The sequence below is a fragment of the Neophocaena asiaeorientalis genome, unplaced genomic scaffold (genome assembly GCF_003031525.2).
Source record: "Neophocaena asiaeorientalis asiaeorientalis breed wild unplaced genomic scaffold, Neophocaena_asiaeorientalis_V1.1 scaffold319, whole genome shotgun sequence".
Lineage (NCBI taxonomy): Eukaryota > Metazoa > Chordata > Mammalia > Artiodactyla > Phocoenidae > Neophocaena > Neophocaena asiaeorientalis.
In genome coordinates, this window is record NW_020174103.1 from 1537222 (window position 1) to 1560311 (window position 23090).

Sequence of the window (23090 nt, forward strand, 5' to 3'; positions counted from 1 at the left end):
CTCTTTTTTCATGATATTTAACCCTTTAATGGCACAAAAGCTGCAATGGTTTTCCTCCACTGAAAGACTGCAGTAGACAAACCTTAATGAAGGAAAATGCTTTTTTAAAACTACTGTGAAAAAGTAGCAGCCTCCAAGGTGTCATAATTCTACCCTCCCCTGGGGTCCCTTTTCAGTCTCCCATCCTGCTTTTCCTCAGTTGTCTGGAGCTTCCGGAAGTCACATGTGCTGTGACCTACCTTTCTTTCTCCTTCATCACCTCACTGGGATCATATAACCCTTAAAAACTTCAACTATTTTCCACCTACAGAAGATTTTTATTTTCATTCTAAAGGTTCCATTTCACTGTAACATCTCCCTTTTGGGGCACTTTTACAGGAAATTTTATTCCCATCTGAGGTTTGACTAAGCAAAGGCTGTGAGCAATGAAGTTCCTGTATTAGTTTAGATAGTTGAGTGTTAACTAGTGTAATTTCCCTGTTCACTGAAGACCACTGAAAATCGTATAATGTAATCCTCTGCCACTAAAATAATATATACTAGTCTTTTTATGGAAAAAAAACCATTGTGACTCTCACTTGTATTATTATTCTACGATACTGTAATCTTTTCTAAATGACTCGATCATCATTGATAGCAGTTTTTAAAACATATTTATATACCACCTTTTTCCCATTAAATGAGTAAAAACAGCTTACAAAGAAATAAAAACAAGAGACGGTCACATACATTTTAAATTAGAAACATAAAACCAAGATAAGGCCATACGATGAAGTTGAAAGAAAGGCCAAAAATTGCAAACCACTTCTATGCATGCTTAGTGTCTTTGATTTATTCCCAAAAATACAGGACAAAAAGGTATCAAATGAAACAGTAACGGTCATGATGCAAAATAATTTTGGATAAAAGTAATGCTTATCTTGCATACAACACCCATTTTAAAAGTGCATTCTCCCTGGACAAAATAAGATATATATACACCCACAAGCAAGTATACATATATATGTATGGTATTTATGTATATAGAGGCATTTGGAGAGAGAGATGTGTGTGTGTGTATAAAATATAAAGATATCATCACCCACATTGATAGCCAAACTAATGGAACATTAAAATTCTATGAGATTTTTTGGTATAGACACCCCAAGTAACTTTGCAGTCCTCAAACACTTTATTAACATATTAGTTCACATAAGAATTAGATATGATTCTGAGAGAAAATGTGACTTAGTGTCACAAATGGCTGAAGATTAGGCTTCCATATTTTATCATGTCGAACACCAATGAGCCCAACTACAAGGAGCATGAAGCAAAGTCAAAATACCTGGAAAGAAAGTCCTTAGAAATTGCCATCGGAACATACCAGAGAGGGCACTGATAAAAGTTAGCTAAGAAAAGAATACATTAGTGCAGACACAAGATTACCAAATCCTGAACCAAAAATGTGACAACTGCTGAAAGGACATATATAAGAAATATCAATAGTCAAAGTCCAAATCAGGATTTGTTTCCAAAGTATAGAAAAAAAAGATTTAAATTCATAGAGTTTGTTACAACTTAAATATCCATTGACAGATGAATGTATAAAGAAGATGTGACATATATATATATATATATATATATATACACACACACACAAAATGTAATATTACTCAGCCATAAAAAAATGAAATAATGCCATTTGCAGCAACATGGATGCAACTAGAGATTATCACACTAAGCGAAGTAAGTCAGAAATAGACAAATACCGTATGATATCACTTACATGTGGAATCTAAAATAGGACACAAATGTACCTATCTACAAAACAGAAACAGACTCATAGACACAGAGAACAGACTGGTGGTTGCCAAGGGGGTGGGGGGTGGGCGAGTGTAGGAGTGGGAGCTTGCCATTAGCAGAGGCAATAGAGCAGAAATTAACACAACATTGTAAATCAACTACACTTCACTTAAAAAAAAAGGAAGGGCTTCCCTGGTGGCGCAGTGGTTGAGAGTCCGCCTGCCGATGCAGGGGACACGGGTTGGTGCCCCGGTCTGGGAAGATCCCACATGCCGCGGAGCGGCTGGGGCCGTGAGCCATGGCTACTGAGCCTACGCTCCGCAACGGGAGAGGCCACAACAGTGAGAGGCCCGTGTACCGCAAAAAAAAAAAGGAAAAAGAAAAAAAACATGCACCCCTATGTTCATAGCAGCACTATTTACAGTAGCTAAGATATGGAAACAACCTAAATGTCCATGACAGATGAATGGATAAAGATGTGGTACATATAAAAAGAAATTTCATAGAGTTCGTTGGGTTGTATTGGCTCTCAGTTGGCACTCAGCAGTCATTTATGGAGTGAGTATAGACTTAAGTCTTGGCTACCCAGGATCTGAACCCTCAGCCTATGTTTGAGAAATTTCCCTTTTACAAACATGAGGGAGAGAAGCAGAGTCCATTAATACAAAATAAAAACATCAAGTTTTTCTTATCTCTCCTTTGCTCAGGAAATGTCCACTGCACACTTCACCCCAACGAGATGACACGACCTGGTCAACTCAAATTCTCCTGCAAGACTTGGTTCCACCACCGTCTCCTCCAGGAAATGCTCTTCTCTGTTCTCAGTGCTCTGTGCTACCTTTATTTCTGTAGTTACCACAGTTCGTTACGACTATGCATTTGTCCATCTCTCACAGTGGACTGTGGGCTTCCTGAAGGCAGAACCCATGTTTTAGCCACATCTCTATCCTCAATATCCAGCCTAATGCCCAGCACATGAACACTTGAAGAATGAATGGATAATAAAGGAACAGATGAGCTTTGGGGACTGAAAAGTACCACTAATTCAAATTTCTGGAGATAGTCTCCATTTTAGATTTGATCCTTTTCTTTTCACTAATTTCTACAGACAAAGCCACCATCTAAGGCTTCCAATCAGGATTTGAAATCCTCATCAAAATCCATAGGGAACAGGATCCGATATCACAGCTCCTCCATCACCCAAACAAATACACATGGTTTTGAGGTTTCCCAAGGGCTTTTCTCTACTGAAAACAATCTGGAAAATAGGCGTGGGGTGAAAACAACATGCAAGGGATCAATTATAACATTTTCAAAAGCACTAATTACTGCTCCTGGGCTCTGAATCCTCCCTTCTCATGTTCTCATGTGCACTCAGCTTCAGCTTTTGGCCATATTCCCAGCTGGGATGTCTTATAAAATAATAACAGTCACAAAACAACAATAGGGATTCATATGTATTGATACCTACTATGTGGCAGGCAGTGCACTACAGGCTTTAAAGGCACTGTTTCACTTTTATCTTCTTGACAACCCTGAGCAGCAGGGTGTGTTATTATCCTGAATTTACAGACGGAAAAGCTGAAGCTTAAGGACATTACATAACTTGGACAAGGGCAGAATCTGACAAGGAGGAGTCAGTATTTGAACCCAGCTCTGTCTCCATGCAAAGCCCGAGCCAAAATGCTGCACTCTGCTGGCATTATACACTGAGAACTCATCAAACAGTCGTGTCCAATATGAAGCTGAAAAATCAGGATAAAGAAAATACAGATGAATTCATGCTTCTGCTACTGGGGAAAATGATAATGACGGTAATTCCCAGAAAGAAACACCACAAAGTGTTATGTGTGCACACTGGCATACTCAGAAAAATAAACTGTAAGAATTAAGATGTAGTTCCAGCTTGTTAACAAAACAGTATTCATCGAATATACGAACGCTTCCCGTACTTGGAATGGTTTGATCCAGACTGTGGAAGGCCTGGTCATCTCTATTTTAACAAGGTTCTCCCCTTCCTCCAGGTGAATCTTATCAGGGAAGTTGGGAACTAAACCATCTTAGAATTCCCCTAGTCTCTAATCTTTCCTTCAAAATTATTAACATTTTGTACTGGAAAAAAAATCCTCAATAATATCAGATATAACAAGACAAACAGGACAATCACAAACATGCCTTATACCCTCAACCAGGAGACAGCAAACCTTTTCATTCTTTTCCAGTGTTGATTTTTACTGTTTAAATCTAGAGGCAAAGAACACACTTAGGCCTGGAGTGGCGGAGGGGGGTGTTTCTTGCTGGTCTAACTCTGGAAGACACTATAAAATGATGACTTCGGGAAAAGATACCATTTGGTAACATATTTTTTAACTTTTAATTTTTATTTTTTTATTGAAGTATAGTTGATTTACAATGTTGTGTTAATTTCTGCTGTGCAGCAAAGTAACTCAGTTATACATATATATTCTTTTATATATATATATTTCCATTTCCATTACAGAACATAATAGGATATTGAATACAGTTCCCTGTGCTATACAGTAGGACCTTTTTGTTTATCCATCCTATATATAAAAGCTTACATCTGCTAACCCCAACCTCTCACCCCATCCCTCCTCCAACCCCCTTCGCCTTGGCAACCACCAGTTTGTTCTCTATGTCCATGATTCATAACAGATTGTTTTAAAAATAAAATCAAAACCACTGAAATAAACCTTGTGGTTTGAGATATCTGATCATCTGAAAGGACACTGAGCAATAATTTCCTTTCTTAGCTGGAAAAAAAATAGAAAGTAGAATGGTGGTTGCCAGGGTCTAGGGGGAGGGGGAGGGGGAGGGGGAGTTCCTATTTAATGAGCACAGAGTTTCAGTTTTGCAAGATGAAAACAGTTCTGGAGACGGATGGTGGTGATGGTTGTACAATATTGTGAATGTATTTAATACCAGTGAACGGTATACCTAAAAATAGTTAAGATGACCAATTTTACTTTCACGTTACGTACCATGGTCCCTCAGCATCCACGGTGGATCAGTTCCAGGACCCACAAGGACACCCAAGTCCACGGATGCTCAAGTCCTTTACAAGCCCCCTTGTATAGGCAGTTCTGCATAAGTGGATACAACCAGCCCCAGATCGTGTAGTATTTCTGATCCCTGGTTGGTTGAATCTGCAGATCCCATTACCTATGGATACTGAGGTCTGACTGTATATTTTACCACCGTTTTTTAAAGTTTCCAAAAATTATTAAAGACAAATTGTTACATATTTGAGAGAAAAAGTCTATACTGAGGTGGAAAAAGTCAAAGGGCTGTGATTTAGTCCTAACTTAATTTGACTTTGAACACACATCCAGACACCTGTGTCACACTTCCCGTCTACAAAAAATGTGTATGGGGTGGAGGGAGGGCATTGGGGGCTGCTGCACCATATGGTTTGAAAAACCCCACTGATTTGCTCAAAGTCTCAAGAGAAGATCCATATGAAAGTACTTGGGGAACTAAGTATACAGAGCAATGTACAGAAGTTATTAAGAAGTTATCTATGGGCACACAAACAATGTAACACAATGTAATCAGAGAAGCAGAATGTGGTGCTTTGGTATGCTAATTATAAATAATCCTTCCCAGGCAACAAACTAGGTGTTCATCCATTCACTCAATATTTAATAAGCATCTACTATGTGCCTGGCAGTAAGGCCTTAAGAATACAGGACTCTGATTTCATTTCTCTAATAATTAGCAATTTTGAACATGTCTTCATGTACCTACTGGCCATCTGTATGTCTTCTTTGGAGAAATACCTATTTAGGTCTTCTGCACGTTTTTCGACGCAAACTAGTATATACAGGATGGATAAACAACAAGGTCCTATTGTATAGCACAGGGAACTATATTCAATATCCTGTGATAAACCAAAATGGAAAAGAATATATATATATGTATAACTGAATCACTTTGCTGTACAGCAGAAATTAACAAAACATTACAAATAACCATACTTCAACAAAATTTAAAAAAATTTTAAAGAATATTGGACCCTGTGTATGGAGAGCTCAGAGCTCTGAAGGGAGCTGGGGGGAAACCAGGAGAAAACCTGGTGGAAGAGTACCAGGCAGGAGGCAAAAGCACACACGTGCACTGTGTTAGAGGGAGCGTGCATACAAGGGGACCAGTGCTCTGGCCACAAGCCAGCAAGCAGCAGGGGGACACAGGGAGAGACGAGGCTGGATGAATGGCAGGATCCAAGATGATGCAGAATCTCATGAACTTCTTAAGGGATTTTGAACGTTTTCCCAAGAACTATGGAAAACTATTAAAATGCATTAAGGAGGATTAAGAGATTAAGCTTTCAGCTCTGAGGTCAGACAGAGAAGAAATGTAAAAGGGTGAAAGTACTCCCAGAGAATCCAGGGAGAGGTCAGGGTGACTTGCAAAAGAACGTGGCAGCAGTGGGGAGAAGTGGACAGGCTGGGAGACAGAAGGTCAAATGCATAGAGCCAGGGGTGTAGATACGGACGAGAGTCAACACAGAAGAAAAAGGCAGACAGGCAACCTTGAAGAACTCCCATGTCCACCAGCCTGTGAGACAGTCCGAGTGTGGAAAGGGTCCTGAGCAGGAATGGTCCAGGAAACGGAGGAAAACCAGGGCAGGGTGGGGCCAGAAAAGAAAAAGAGCATTTCATGAAGAAAAGATACCTGCAGTCAGTAGGGTCAAATACTGACAAATAAGATGAGGCCTGGAAAATGTGTCCTGGATACCCACATTTATCCTGAAATCACTCATGACCCTAGAAGAAGTGGTTTTGGTGGATTTGGGGGCCAGAAGCCAGATTCAAGTGGGTTGAAGAATAAGTATGGGGTGAAGAAATGAAAACAGAGGGTGCGGACAATTCTTTTGAGAAGTCTTCCCCTTTAAGGAAAGAAATGGTCTATGGCAGTAGATGGAAAAAAGCATGGGGTTGAGAGAGGTTTTTTTAATTGTTTTATTAATGAAGAGGCTTCAGTGGGCTTAAAATCCAGTAAGAAAGATCTGTTGAGAGAGAAAAGTTTACTAGAAGGAGAAAGAAGGTTTCTGAGGCAACAGTTGGGATGTGGTCCAGAGCAGGGGAGGAGGGGACAGCCCTGGACAGGTGGAGGGAGGACGCCCATCAAACCAGGGAAAAGATGGCGAGATGGATGTAGAGGAAGGTAGGTTTGTACCTTTGGGAGCCAAAAGAAAGACTTTCTACCTTCTGGCCTCAAAATCCTCTGAAAGCAGGAGTGAGGAAGGACAGAGGGTGTGAGGGAGAGAAGGGGTGAATTAACATGTATAGAAGAGACGGCTGGGCAGAACCATGAGATTGGGAATACACCCTGAAGTCAGACTTTCTCCACTGTGCTTCATTTGCTGGGTACAGGCACAGAGCAAACAGAGAGCTGGGCTCAGACCGGTCAGGCTTTGCTGGGAAACTGGTGTGTACTCAGCAGTACGGAAGGAGCTGAAAGGGAGAGGGAGAAACCCACTCCATTCACCTAGACATCAGTCTTAGCCCAACCTCTGTGCTCAGCACACAGCACACCAACTCACACACAGATGCACGAAGCCACCCGTGTCACTTCCATCCGCTCTCAGATACATCACACAACACAAACATGCATTAACGATGCCTCACTTAGTCCATGATGGCAGGACAGTCACCGTAACAAATTCCTGAAGATGACTGTTTGGACTAAATCGTGTTCAGGCTTAGCATATTCTTACTGTTCTTATTGGTGGGAAAAAGCATCTTACCTCAGCCCCTTCCCCTCAAGAGGGAAAAAAAAAAGACCTGTAATATGGTCCTTCCCCTCCCCCAGCAAATAACTACAAATGTGCAGGAGACCCACCCACAGTTGTGTAACTGGGTGTAGACAGTCCTTTATGCTCATATTTGGGTACATAGTGTTGAAGAAACAAAGCCAAGAGCTCCAAGGTAGCAACAAGCTATAAAAGTAACTTCCCCTTTTCTCAAAAGGAGATGTATGAATTTACTTCCAATATTCTTCTTTTTTTTTTCCTACAAAGTGACTCTCTCCTACCAACCAGGCAGAAAGCAAAGAATGAAAAACACTATAAAGAACAGAAACATGTATATGTGTAACTGAATCACTTTGCTGTACACCTGAAACTAACACAACATTGTTAATCAACTATGCTCCAGTCCAGTATAAAAAAGAAATATAAAAAAAAAGAAAAGAAACACTATAATTCACAGCAAGCTTTGTTAGGACTTCAAGATTAGAATCTAACGTGAGACATTAGAAGATACCTAATGAATTATAACTCTCACTTCTTCACAAAGAACAATTAACCCCATAACAGCCTCACAGACTTTACTAAACATAGAGAATAGTATTGATTTTGACAGAGTAACTCCTTCAGTTCCTATGTTTAAGTGACCTTATGAGAGTAAATTGTAAGTAAATCTAGGGGCTAGATACCACCCTCCCCCACAAAAAAAAGGGGTGTGTGTGTGGGATGAATCAGCTTATTTACTCTGGGAGGAAATATTAAACTACTTCTTTCAGAGAATAACATGAGAATATGAATCTATCAATGAGTCAAAATAAAAGAGGTGCTGCAACAAAACAGAGGGACCTATCAGGAAACAAGAGATGGAGAGCACACAGCCACTGGTCCTGCACTGCAGGAGAAATCTCAGGGTAGGAGAAGGTCAGAGAATGCTGAGGGGAAGCTGATGAAGGAAGAATGCATCAGGTTCGCAGTAAGGGGAGGCTTTAATCAAAGCCCATCTTCTCCGGAGCCTCCTAGCCACAGCCCTGTTATTAGTGGGTCAGCAGCAGCCTGGAGGGAGGGAAGGAAACTGACATTTATTACATGCTTCTTAAACCTGGTGTGACAGGCACGTTCTCATCTGTTATTTCAAGACACCGGCCTCCCTCCCCCCTAGTATTCTAAATACACAGAAAACATACACAGAAGAATACTAAAAAAGGTCACCGGATATGAACACTAACTCACAGGCCTCTCGTGGATACAGATGCATTACCAGCCATGCATGTGAGCTCCCTATGGATTTTAAAATGTGATAATGTTTACAAGTCACCCACATACGCCCCCTCAGAGTTCAAGTGTTTTAAGTTTATTTGGTAAGGTAAATAAGCAATTTGATTTAGCCTCACAAACTGAAATGTTTGTGACTTTTTAAAAAATGAACAACCATCAAGGCTCTGTCTGTGTCTAGCCCATGGCCATACAAACCTTACCTGTGTACACACACACACACACACCCTCGTACCTCTGGGTTCTGTAGCCTGAGGGCAGACCAGGTTCTGAGAGAGAAAAAATCCCTAGTTAACACTAATCCAACTCCCTATGGGAACATTTCAAACCCTAAAGGGCCTCCTCCCAGTATTAAACCAGTCCAATCCAGTATAGCTTGTAAGGTGTGACTGAATCCAGGTATAAGGCTGAATCACAGCCTCCAGGTCCTATTAAAGAAGATGACTCTGACCACGGCCTTACAGCCTAACCTTCCCAATTACAGCATCTTTAAAGAATTAATAGAATGCTATAGGATGGTCCCATTAAATTCTAATTCCAAATGAACACGATGAACAAAATCATTGCTACCCAACTGCACACTCAGACAAGTGAAAATTTTCTGGCTGCCTAATTAGAAAATATTTAAATGGCATGCTTCTAAAACACAACCAGTTCCAAAAATGTTGTCTTACTTGGTAATAGATTTAAAACATGCTTGTGAAAAGAATGCCAGGGGCTTGAAAAGGAGAGTTAAATAAATGAATGCGATAAATTAAGAACAAGAAGAGGACAAGTAGAAACTAGTGAGCTGAAATAATTTCTCTTCAAAACACCCCCAGCATTTCAGTCCTGACATACTTATTAGTATCTTGACGTGTGGCCACCTGAGGCTCGCCTGGCCCCACTGCACAGTCTGTGCTCTTTGTTCTGGCCCGTGGGTGCCCATTCTTGCCTCTGCCTGTCGGACAGAAATGTTTTCACGCTGAGTGATGCTGGGCGCTGCTGAGTTGGAACTTGGCATTCATCAGTGTTCCAGGGCAGGGACTGATAACGTCAGACAAGTTGGGGGCTGAATTCAAGCTGGAAATCAGAGCTTTATTTCTCAGAAAGGAAAAAGTCCATTTTCCTGTGTGTATGAGCATACTTGAGAGCACAGAAGTCTCAGTTGAACCCTCCACTGTTAACACCTGCCTCTAAAGAACGTGTGCTACTGTCAGGAATTTCACTCCTCTGTGTGTGTCTTAACTCCTGGTGACTTACCAATCTGGTGTCTAGAGGATACTCCTAGAATCCCCTAGCTATTGGTTCTCAGTTAATTCTACTTCATCCTCTCTCGCTTTTAAGCTCCTTACTCATCAAATGCTCTTGTGACATGCTTGTCATCTAAGTCCATCAAATCCAAGTCTGCTTTGTTATTCTTTCAAATGAAAAGTTAAGGTAAGATGTCTTACCAGTTGTGGTTTTTGGTGAAAAGGTTTTAATATGCTTTAAAGACAATTTAAACTATATAGACAAAATAAGCAGAAACTAGTATAGATATATGGTATTTTTATTATTTGAACTCTTTGCATGGAAAACTGAATATAACAAATGAACGTGCCTAGAAGGAATTAGGAACAGAATTTCCTAAGACAGAAGTAATATAAAAACAATGTATTTATCAGTGACCTACTTAAATAGAACCCACAGAACCATTCCTTATAATCTCTTCTACTAAATCATATTACTTTATCACCCTTACTATTGAAACCGAGCAGGACCCTGTGGGGCTCCTGGGCAAGGAAGCTTTTCTGTCCCGCGTCTCTCGTCTGTAGGGAACAGATTCCAGCCTCCATGATCTTCCCTGAGTCCCAAAGGGCAGATTTGAACAGCTGTCAATCAGGGAAGGGAGGGGGATGCAGAGACAAGAGAGGGCCAGCCCTGGGGCAGCGTCCTGGTTCCGCCTCAAGGGATACACGTATCAACATCGTTGAGCTCTTTACAGAACTAAAACCCCCAATAAATGGAAGGTGTCAGCATTCTTCATTCCAGAGAAGACCCCCTGAGGCCAGATTAAAGGAACCAGAGAAGCTCATCAAGATTAGGAGATCACCTGAGACCAGATTAAAGGAGTGCAGGCCCTGCACACACCCTAATCTTATCAGCAACCCCATCCTTGTACCACTGCTATAAAACTCCTTACCAAATCCTCCTGGGATGGGACACGCAGTTTTGAGGGGCACAAGTCCGCTGTGGCCCCCTTTACCTGGCAGAGCAATAAAGCTATTCTTTCCTACTCTACCTGGCAGAGCAATAAAGCTATTCTTTCCTACCCTACCCAAAACCCTGTCTCTGAGATTCAGTTTGGCACCGGCACACAGAGGCTGAGTTTTCAGCATCACTATCCATTGCACAATCCAGGCTATCCACCCTCTGTAGGATAACATGACACACTAAAACTACAGAATAGTCCATTTGTGATTTTCCTCTTACTGGTACTAAGTATTTTAATGTTCTATTATCTACAACTTTCCTCACTACATTACAGTTGTTGGTGATGCTATTTTCAGAGATGGCTGATTCTAAGTTAAACAATTAATGCTGTCCTCATTAATTTCTTACAAGGGACCAAGATCTTAGCTGGCAGTTATATATGATACTGCTCATTTGGTCATCTTGTAAGCAGATAGGGTAGGGGGTCCCCGGAGAAAGAGAACCAGGCACGGCTTTCTTTATATAAGAGGAGCCATTTTTGGTCTAAGCCATTTTGTGATCTAAGACTGGCCACAGTGCTTGCCCTTGAACAGATCTCAGTAACTAATGATCTTAATGGAACAAAAGAAAGCAGAAACATTGCCTGTTATCAGGCAAGAGAAGTAACAATAGCAAAGATAATATATCAGTTGTAAAGATTCCCAGTTCTGTTTCAATGGTGAAGATGAGCCTGAAATGCTCAATCACCAGATAAACTAGAACCTAAGGGATGAAGATGGTGACCTATTCTGACACTTGTGACTTCAATCAACTAAAGCTTGGGCTCTGTCCACCACCCAAGCCCCTTCATGAATATGCATGTACTGTTAACTTAAAACTTCCCCAATTTTGCTGTTTGTGGAGACACTGCTTCTGGAAAGATCTCCAGTGTTCTCCTTACTTGCTGCAAGTAAAATAAATCCTTCCTGATCTTTGGTTTGGTTGTGTCTTTTGGCTAGACACCCACCAAAAGGCAAACCCAGTTTTCAGGTAACAATTTCTTAAATCCATCAAGAATTTTCACATGTCTTTGCTGAATATCATTAGTCTTCAAGGATGCACTACCACAGCTTCTCTGGCCAAAAGTTCCATTTCTTGATATGTAGTCTGCCTACAGGAAATTACCTAAGTATTTACACAGAAGTATACAAGGACTTGAGAATCCAGAGCAATCATCTCCATTATTTAAAAGTGTATGTGATATGGAGCACATGAGTTACCTTCTGAGCCTCAGTTTAATAATTTAACAATTTGATAACAAATTGATAACAATGGAAATAGTGCCATCTATTTCACAGGACTGTGATAATTTTAAAAGCTACCATATATTAAAAACAGGCAGGACAGGAATTAATACCTGGTCAACATCCTGCATCTATTTCCTGGGTACCTGCTATGTGACAGTTACTTTCTTTTCACCTCCATGGAACATTCTTAGTGCGTAACATCTATAAATCAGTCTTATGAAAATTTCTCTTCATTTTTATTTCATATAGTAGTTCTTTCGAAAAACAGAATTTTAGAAAATTAAGCTTCTATGGAACTTTTAGAATAAAAGTTAGTAAATTGTTAGTAAAGTGCTGTTTACTGGGGTTAACAAACACGCTCTCCACTTTCAAAAGTCATAATCTATGAGGGGACACTAATAGAAATATGCTAGACAATCAAGTGCTTGACTCACAACTGTTGACAGTATTCACATCAATACAGAATCTGAAGGATGCTATTACCTTCCCATTTCAGATCTTAATTCTAAATCTTAGAAGATACTAAATGCAGTTGGCCCTCTGTATCTACGGTTTCTGCATCCTCAAATTCAACTAACCATAGATCAAAAATATTTGAAAAAAAATTCTAGAAAGTTCCAAAAAGCAAAACTTGAATTTGCCGTGTGCTGGCAACTATGTACACAGCATTTCCATTGTATTAGGTATTAGAAGTAACCTAGAGATGATTTAAAGTATATGGAGGATGTGTGAGGTTATATGCAAACACTACACCACGCTACGTAGGGGACTTGAGCATCCACAGATTTTGTTATCTGCGGGGGTCCTAAAGCCAACACCCCCGGCAGATACCAGGGGACAATTGTACACAAAAACCTTACTAAATCAGTTATTACAAATAATACTGGTTTATTCTTAAATGATAAACACTATTTTCCTTCTCATCTCCAGAGAAATCTCTCGCATTCTATCTACTGCAGGTGACCTTGTCACATCGGGGTACCATAACCCTCTTTCCATCCACTGCCTCAATCACGAGGTTGTTTCCTGTGAAGCCCTCCTTCCCTCTTAAGGGCCTTCTCAACAAAGTATCCTATATGGTTAGACTTGGCATCTGAGTAGAAACCAAACCCATGTGCCACCTCAGATGATTTTTATTACAGAAGTCAAGTAAAATTCATATAAATAATAAAACGTTTTATCTGAAAAAATCCAAAAAGCCCAATGAAGTGGGTATGTTTCCAGAGCGAATCCAAATAAATACATTACAAAATTTAAGAGAATAATTATCAAGTAAAAACAACTGTTAAGTAAAACACTACTCTCTAAATGTGATTAGTACTGCCCAATAGCCAAAAATCCGCTAACAGTGATTTCATAATTGTTCATAACTTTGTCTCCTTTGTTCCTAGAGTAAATCAAGGCTCTCACCAAAGAAAACCATGTGGAGCTCAATGCCACCTGCTTAATTCTTACACATACTAGGAAAAAAAGTACTCATTTGTTTTTAAAGTAAAGAGAAAGGCCCAAGAACTTACAAAAAATACAGTTCTACAGATGAAAGATTTCTTCTAGTAAAAGAAACCACAGTAATTCTAGGCATAGGGTAACTTAACAAAACTTCAGCAACAAAGATATCTTCGAAGTATTTAAACCTGATATTCAGTATTTTTACCATGAACTCCAGCAAGGGAAAACAAAGCACACTAGGAAATCCAAGTTCAAAGTTAAAGCTAAACATACTACTATATACAAAATAGACAGTACACAGAACTCTACGCAATATTTCATAATAACCTATAAGGGAAAAGAATCTGAAAAAGAACAGATACATATGCAGCTGAATCACTTTTCTGTACACCTAAAACTAACACGTTGTTAATCAACTATACTTCCATTAAAAAAAAAAGTTAAAGCTAAGCAATGTTCTAAAATGATCACTCTGTCAAAATAAAAGTTCAAAACAAATCACTTTCACAAGATCCAAATCTTCTAAAGCAACGTGAGTTCTGTAACATTAAACAGGAAATTTTAGGATCTTTGACACAGCAGTGACTTATTTAAGTATAAAAATGCACAGCAGGTATATACCAATTGGTACTCATAATCCTTCCTAAGTATTGAAGAGACAATGCCTGGAGATCAGTTGTTTTTAAAAGTCAATTATTTTAGAAGAATAGCTGGCTTCTAAATGTTTTGCTTCTAAGCTAAAAAACTTCAGAGAGCAGAGCACACCCTCAAAATGCATCGTGACACACATCCTTTGGTGTAACAATCCAAATACTGTCATTCAAAGGCTAAGAAGACCTTTCCACCCCAGGTACAGAACAGGTGAGACTTCCGACAGCCTGTGGTCTAAGTCCCATGGGACACAGTGTGATCATCACACTGTCTGTGACCATGAAGCCCTCTTGGCACCGTGTCCCTCAAGGAGAGCTGGCACTTTACTCTGGGCAAGCACAGGATTTTCTTTTTAACTCAGCAATCTACACCTACCTCTACTGAAATGTTGTCCTGTAAAGGAAGCAGACTATGACAGCGTTTAAAGGGGACTCTTGGGTGTGGACCCATGGGAGACTCAGTTCAGTTCTATAGATGTCAAAGTCTCCAAAATAAAAAAGAGTGGGGAGAAAGGGGAGAGAAAGGAAAGGAAGAAAGAGAAAGGGAGAGATGGGGTTCCAGGCAAATAGACTGGGTGAGAACCTAGCTCTGCAAGCTGGTAGCAGTGTGACCCTGGCTAACCTGAAGTTCCCCATCTATAAAAGTGGGTGACAGCAGCTCCTGCTTTATGGGACTCTGGGAGATGAGTGAGATAACATAAGGAAAGCATTTAACAGAATGCCTCACATGCAGAAAGTTATCAAAATATGACCTATTCCGCCTATCATTTTTATTGCAGTCCAATAAGTTTGTCAGTTTAGTGAGTTACTCTATTTGGGAAGATATTCAGTTCTTCAACGACATGACATAATCCTTGCAAAACTAAGAAAAATAACAGAGATCAATACATCATTTTCAGTAAAGAATTTCCAGGGATTTCATTTCTCATAAGGCAATAGGAGTGCGGACTAAACAGGCAAGTACCTGGGTTTGAATCCCAAGCCCGACACTCGATGGTTTTGTGACCTGAAGCAAGTATTTACTCTGGTCTCAGTTTCTGTCTGTAACTCAGGGAGGACAAGATTCCCTTAGGGATGCTGTGTGGCCTGAGTGAATGAACATATGTAAACTGCTTAGGCACTTAGTAGGTGCTATGTCAGTGTTAACTCAGATCTTGGGGTTAACAATTCTCACCGGGAAACTGATTACCACCCCGAAGTTGGCCATCGTTAAACCCAGCTAGCTACTAGAGTAACTAGATGAGGACGCTATGATATGGAAACTTGTGAGGCTTAGTCTGAACCTTGACCTCACTAATCAACAGTTCTCTACATACACAATCTTGGTCCTCCACCTACAGATTCTATGTATCAGAGCTTACTCTCCACTAAGTCACTGACAAAATCCAAAGACACACCATAGCTCTGTGTATCTGAGTGACGATCTCTGGGTAGTGGAAATGTGACTTTTTTTCACTTGTCTGTATTTCTAATGTTCTGCCATACACATTCAGTGCTTGTCTAATAATAAAAGGTTATTTTAAAATTTGGAAATGAAAGAAACACTTCTCAGATTTGTCAAAGGGGGAAAAAAACCAACAAATTCCATACCTGTATTTATGAATGATGGCATTAAATAGTTTTCCATCTCTCCAGCAGGTGGTGAAATTTTCACACTGAATCCCCACATAACCCTCTGTGGCCTGCTGTGTCCACAGTAACAATCTCTCTTTTGCAGACATGTCTTCTGACTCACCAGTAACATGGATATCAGATATCTAAATGGAACAGAAAACATTAAACCATTAGGAAGGAAGGAAACTAACACAGATTAAGAACCTACTATGTGCCAAGCACTTTATAAGTGCTGTTTCACTTAATCCTCCTAACTCTCACTTGTAAGAGGAGTATATTTTTCCCATTTTACATATAGGGAAACTGAGTTTCAAAGAGGTTAACAGATGGAAAAGTCGGATTTAACCCAAGCATCTCATTTTTTTTTAATTCCAAAATGTCCCAGTGTTGAAAATTCTCCATTCCACTTTACTAATTAGATCTGTTCAAACAACTTAAGCACATGTTTTTCCAAGTTCAAATGGATCAAAGCAGAACCTACAAATTAATCTACGTTACTACCTGCAGAGAACTTGATCCAACAGGTATTCTGTGTAAAGAACAGAAAAGGAAAACAGCACCCTCTCCAATTAACCACATTACATAACAATTTGGCTTGAGGTCTCTCTAATTTTCTCATGAATCCTCATTCAGCTTACTCAATGGGAAACTTTTACCAAATAATTTTCCCTATACTTTGTTTTCATTAATTTTTTAAAGTCTCTTCCATTAAACGATAATAAAACAGGTCCCCAGTTCACACGACTTACATCTGCAAGTCGCCCTTTGATAAGGGTCCTACTTAACCTGCTGATAATGACATTAAGGCACCAAGTGACTTCGGCAGGGGTCACACAGTGATTTCCAAACTGGGAGTAACACCGGCAAACTGTTCCCTCAGCCAGTGCAGGAGCAAAGCCAGGGGATCAAGAGGACAGGCAGCCAGCCAGGGTCAGACTGCACCAGGAAGAAAATCCCTGAAGTCATGACACTGGCCCCAGTCCTGGCAGCTAGTCCCATAGCTTTGAACACGTCATTTCACATCTGTGAGTCAACATTCTCATCTATGAGGAGGAAGGAGGCAGAAGCAGATAATGTTCAAGACTCTTTTCAGTCTAAACCCTGAGAGGCTAAGACACTGTAAAAACAACACAGAAGGCAAAGGTCCAAACAGGCAGTCAGGCAACTGAAAGTAGAAAACCCAGACCAAACATAGCCCTTAGCCTAGAAAGATGAATGGATAAAGAAGATGTGGCACACACACACACACACACACACACACACACACACACACACACACAGGGGAATATTACTCAGCTGAAAAAAAGAAAGAAATAATGCCATTTGCAGCAATATGGATGGACCTAGAGATTATCATACTAAGCGAATTAAGTCAGACACAGAAAGACAAATACCATATGATATCACTTATATGTGGAGTCTAAAATACGGCACAAATGAAGTTATCTACAAAACAGAAACAGACTCAAAGACACAGAGGACAGACTTGTGGTTACCAAGGGGAGGGGGGCTGGGGGAGGGATGGACTGGGAGTTCGGAATTAGCAGATGCAAACTATTATACATAGAATGGAAAAACAACAAGGTCCTACTGTATATAGCACAGGGAACTATATTCAATATCCTGTGATAAACCATAATAAAAAATATGAAAAATAATATATATGTATAATAACTGAGTCACTTTGCTCTACAGCAGAAATTAACATGACATTGTCAATCAACTATACTTCAATAACATTTAAAAAAATAAAATAAAACAAAGAAAGCCTTTTACACTGGCCATTGCTTGGTACAAACAGAAAGCCCTTTATTCCTACTGCTGCTCCAGGAGCCAGAGGACTAGAGGTCTGCCCCACCACGTGGGGCAGGAACACGTGGCAGTTAAGCCCACCCTAGGCCTACCAGCTCTGCCAGCACCCCGTGGAAGAGATGTAGGCCCACACGCCTTTCTCCATCCGGTACTGGGTGAGGCAGCCGTGCCAGGGAGCTCACACCCAGACACAGCCGGAGCAAGGCTCCCCACACAGGGCCAGTATTTGAAAGTGCAGGTGTATCTCAATTTAGTCATCTTTCCTAGGAATCTGTGCTCATCTCCACAGCACAGGAAAGAACTGTGTGCATGAACATGTTATATAGGATATATGGGAAGGATTTCTTTTTGTTTGTTTGTTTTTGTTTTCATTTTATTGAAGTATAGTTGATTTACAAGGCTGTGTTAGTTTCAGGGGTACAGCACAGTGATTCAGTTACATATTTATATATTCTTTTCCAGATTCTTTTCCCTTATAGATTATTATAAGATAGTGAGTACAGTTCCCTGTGCTATACGGTAGGTCCTTGTTGGTTATCTCTTTTATATATAGTAGTGTATATCTATTAATCCCGAATTCCTAATTTATCCTTCCCCCCGCCTCTCCCCTTTGGTAATTTTTTTTTAAAACATGGGGGAAAAAAAAGAGCAGAAACATCGCCCAACTTCCAACTGACATTCTGCCCTAAAATCATGCTGGCGAGCCTTTCCAGCACATCCCAGGAGTTCAAATCCCACCTCTACCACCTACATGTTCAAGTTACTTATCTACTTTAAGATCGTTCTCTCACTTGTAAAACAAGGATGATAACAGTCATTACACTGTGTTGTGCAAATTCAACAACACGGACACAGAGTAATGTCTGGCACACAATAAGTACACTTTCAATTTGTTGGCTATTTTATTGCTATGGTTATTCTTTTTTTTTGACAAAGGGAGAAGCAAATACTTGGCTTTATTATTCTCCCAATTCTCTTAGGAAAAGGAGTAAAAGATAGAAGTTTTCAAATTTGTTGCCTCAGACCAATTGAAATCTCTGAAAACAAGGTTCAGAGAAACGAATCTAGGAAACTGTAAATGAAAAGTTGAACCTCTATGCAAAATTTCACAAGAGCCTTTACAGATTATAAAATCTGCTTCTTTTGGACTTGTGGTTGCCAAGGGGGAGGAGAGTGGGGGAAGGATGGACTGGGAGTTTTGGATTAGCAGATGCAAATTAGAATATATATGATGGATATAAGCAACAAGGTCCTACTGTATAATAAACAGCACAGGGAACTATATCCAATATCTTATGATAAACCATAATGGAAAAGTATATAAAAATGTATATACGTATAACTGAGTCACTTTGCTGTACAGCAGAAATGAACACAACATTGTTAATCAACTATACTTCAATAAAATTAAAAATATATATATATAAAATCAGCTGCTTCTGGGAACCCTAAGAACGCAGGAGCTACGTGGGTGATATTTAGTTATATGAAGAAAGGGGCAATAGCTGGGCAGAGGCGGGGACTGGTTTCTGCCGGGTCAAGAACGTTCCACGCCAGTCCAGTCACAAAGGTAACTGCCTATTAACAAGGGCTGCCAAAACATTTCAACCACACGGTAAGTTTAATAGTTGCAGCGCTGCCCAGCACACCCAGGGAAAGATATTAAGGAAGAAGAGTTTAGAGGTCTGAATATGGCTAAACATCAACCAGGAGAAAATAATATATTTTATTAAATAAGTTCCCAAAAGTTCCCAAATCATATTTCAGCACGTTATTCTCACACACACCGTATCAGACCATTACACATGCATACACTGATTCAAAAGCTATAGTTTTAAAGGGTATTTTCAAATATGTTCTGAACCAAACTTTAACATATCGAAGACCACTATCACGTTAAGTCTTTCAGCTTCTCCTGGGATTTCCAATTAACTGAGTAGTAACCCCACAGGGAAATCAAGGCATTTTTAGATATACTGTTACCACTAGCCACTACCTATCTGAGTCTATCAAACTTTTCATGATACGGTGTAAACAAAATTAAAAAGCAAAATAAACCAAACGCTAAACGTTGTTAGGTCTGCAGTTGCCACTCATGACTCCTAATGTAAAATCTGTGCATTCAGCAAAACAGCCTGACTCTTCCATCTAGGGCAGGCCACGTGCGATTCTAGGAAGTAACCAAGGCTCCTCCCTTCGAATCCTAGAGGTACACAGAGAGCAGAGATGGTTTCAATTCCCTCTGCCTGCGTTCAAATCCCAACTGCAACCACTAAAAGGATTAAGACCCAGAGCTACTCAACGTGGATGGACCTAGAGATTATCATACTAAGTGAAGTAAATCAGACAGGGAAAGATAAATATATGATATAGCTTATTTATGGAATCTAAAAAAAAATGATACAAAGGAACTTATTTACAAAACAGAAAGAGACTCGCAGGCATAGAAAACAAACATGGTTACCAAAGGGGAAAGGGGGGAGGGATAAATTAGGAGTTTGGAAGTAACAGATACACACGACTATATATAAAAGAGATAAACAACAAGGACCTACTGTACAGCACAGGGAACTCTATTCAATATCTCGTAATAACCTGTAATAGAAAAGAATCTAAAAAAGAATATATATAAATATATGTATACTTGAATCACTTTGCTGTACACCTACAACCAACACCACTTGGTAAATTAACTATCCTTCAATTAAAACAAAGAAAAGATTCTCCTCATTTTTAAAACTTACATGATGCCATAATAACATCTTCCTCCTGGAGCAGTTCTAAAGTTTAGACAAGATAATCTGCATTATCTCAGCACAGGACCTGGCAGATAGGAAACTCTACAAATGTCAGCTTCTCCCACAACTTCATGAGCAGTATTTGCTGCTTCAAGCCTCTCACCAGCGATCTGTCAGCTCGCATCTAACACAAACAAGATAGTTTAGACCCAAGTTCCTTTTTGAAACTGGAAGCCCTCATGCCTCTCATCCGGGTCACTGCTGCTGCCCCCCAAGTGCAAGTTCTTCCTCTCACTGAGCCTCTCCGGCCACGTTTCATCTCTGCTTCATCTCCCAGACCCAGACTGCCTCCACTCCCAACTTTCCGGAAGTATCTATTCCACGGGAAACCAAGTCCGCCTCAGCATCATTACCCTGCCCCGCTTCTGCCTTTTTACTGAAACCCAGGCCCCCCCAACTGCACTGCGTTAACTCAAGTCCTGGACACCACCGGGCCGACGGGCAGGGCATGTGTTTCTAATGCTCCCAGTGAAAACCAGTAGTTTTCAAACCATTATCCATGGGCACAAAGACCTGGCCTTCACACAGCAGGTCACTCTTGTGCCACCACCTTCTTGCTGTCCTCAAGATGACCCACACTCCCCAGTGGTCTGACACAGGACTGGCTGTCCCCGTCTGCATCCAGGGCCCCATCCTCACAGGACTTTGTCTTCCCTCCATGTCAGCCGGTCACACACACCTGTGGCCACAGCCTGGATCTTGTCACCTTGAACCCGACCTAGTCCACTTCAGGTCTGTACCTTCTGATAGCAATGTCCATTCTTCCAGTACTTTCATTCCTTAACTCCAGCTGGACCAACCACCAGGCTCAGAAACATCTCACATTCCTCCACTGGCCTGATTCTGCCCCGTCTCTGAGCCCTCTGCTCTCTTTACCTCCTTCTCCATTTGGTTTGCACCACATGATCCATCACTTCAACCACCATCCTCAACTCCCTCACTCCGTCCTCACCTCGCAACCACCCAGCCAAACCTCAACCCTGATCCAGGCAGCAGTATGTCTTCTCCACCCCTGCCCTGAGTCTTCTCCGCCCCTGCCCTGAGTATACACCTGGACTAGAGGAAACCATACCACCACGTGGACTACTGCCTCCACGAATCCCAGCTCTGATCTCAGCCGGGGGCTCCAGGAAACTTGCCTTTTCTTTTCAGTGTCCTAAACAGCCGGTTTTTCTATCCCTCACAGCATCTCTGCCAACTCTTCCCGAAATGCCTGAAACTCGCACCCCACCCCCTCTTCTTTCCACGTCTGGCATCACTTTTTCATCTTCTTTACAGAGAAAACAGTGACACACATAAGAGCCCCCTCATTGTCCCACCTTGTCACCCTTGACCTTTGCTTCCTCCTGACCTGCTTCCCTCCTGTGAATCCTCCACCTCCTGGGGGGGAGGGTGGTCTCACTATCAGTGACCCTCCCCTCACCTGGGTCTTTTGCTCTGAGTATATAAGATGCCCAAGGCTCTTCCATCCTAAAATAAATAAAAACAAATAACCCTCATAAACCCAGTTTCCTCTGTACTTAGCACCAACTCTCTTCTCAGTAAAGCAACTGGAAAAAAAAAACATTCCGTGTTTTATAATCTTTATTATCTTTACTCCTCAACCCATCCAGACTTGGCTTCCACCCCAAACACTCCACGAAAAGTAAGGAGAGGTGACCAGATAAAAAGGGAGGGAGTTCTTGCTCATGATTCTGTTTTCTCAGGAAAGAAGGAAAGTAGACGGTTGGTGGAACATCACAGAGGAAGTGGTGGGCACAGGAGGGGATCAGGCGCTGAGAGACGGCACAGGGTCATCGGTCTCTCCTCCAGTTCCACATCCTGACCTTGCCGAGGCAGCAGTTCTGCCAAACCTGCTCATCCGTGAATTTCCCACGAACCTGGGGAGACCAAAGTACCTGATTCCAGGGGTGCATGAGCTGCCCCAAGACTGTCTTCAAGGAAGAAGAGGGTCTTATAGCCCCATTTCTTCTGTTTCCCCATGGCCAACGATGAGGAAGCAACTATTATCTTTACTCAGGACCATCGCCTCTAGTCTCCAGTGTCAATACCAACAATACCGGGCTCAGGAGAGCTTCCCCTTCCCCTGGAACTAAGCCTCAGTGTCGGGACGAGTAACAGCCTCCTAACCAGCTGCACTGGACCACGTCTGCCCTGCTCTCACTCCGCAGGCACATTAATCCAGGTCAGTCTTGGCTGGTCTGCCCAGACCCAAGCCATTCTCCTTCTATTCCACGATCAAACCATATGAACGTCAGACCATGTGGACTAAACACTCCCTCTCTCCTCGGGTCCTCTGTTCAGGCTACTTCTCCCCTTGGAACATCCTCCCCATACCCTGCCCAACGTGGTCAGACTAGGTGCTCACTTACCATCTGCTGAGTAAGGGGTGGGAGACAGAGAGGGAAGGGGAAGGAAGGAAGGAAGGAAGGAAGGAAGGAAGGAAGGAAGGGAGGGAGGGAAGGGGGAGGAAGGGAGGGAG

At 41.2% G+C, this 23090-nt stretch overlaps 1 protein-coding gene across 1 annotated transcript in view; it reads right to left on the bottom strand.

Moving 5' to 3' along the window:
• The window catches only part of DST (dystonin), a 485281-nt gene that overhangs the window by 196911 nt on the left and 265280 nt on the right, over positions 1-23090 (bottom strand). The window contains exon 9 of the mRNA XM_024754681.1: positions 15975-16141. Coding sequence (XP_024610449.1) covers positions 15975-16141 — 167 coding nt within the window. The remainder of the gene's footprint in view (positions 1-15974; positions 16142-23090) is intronic.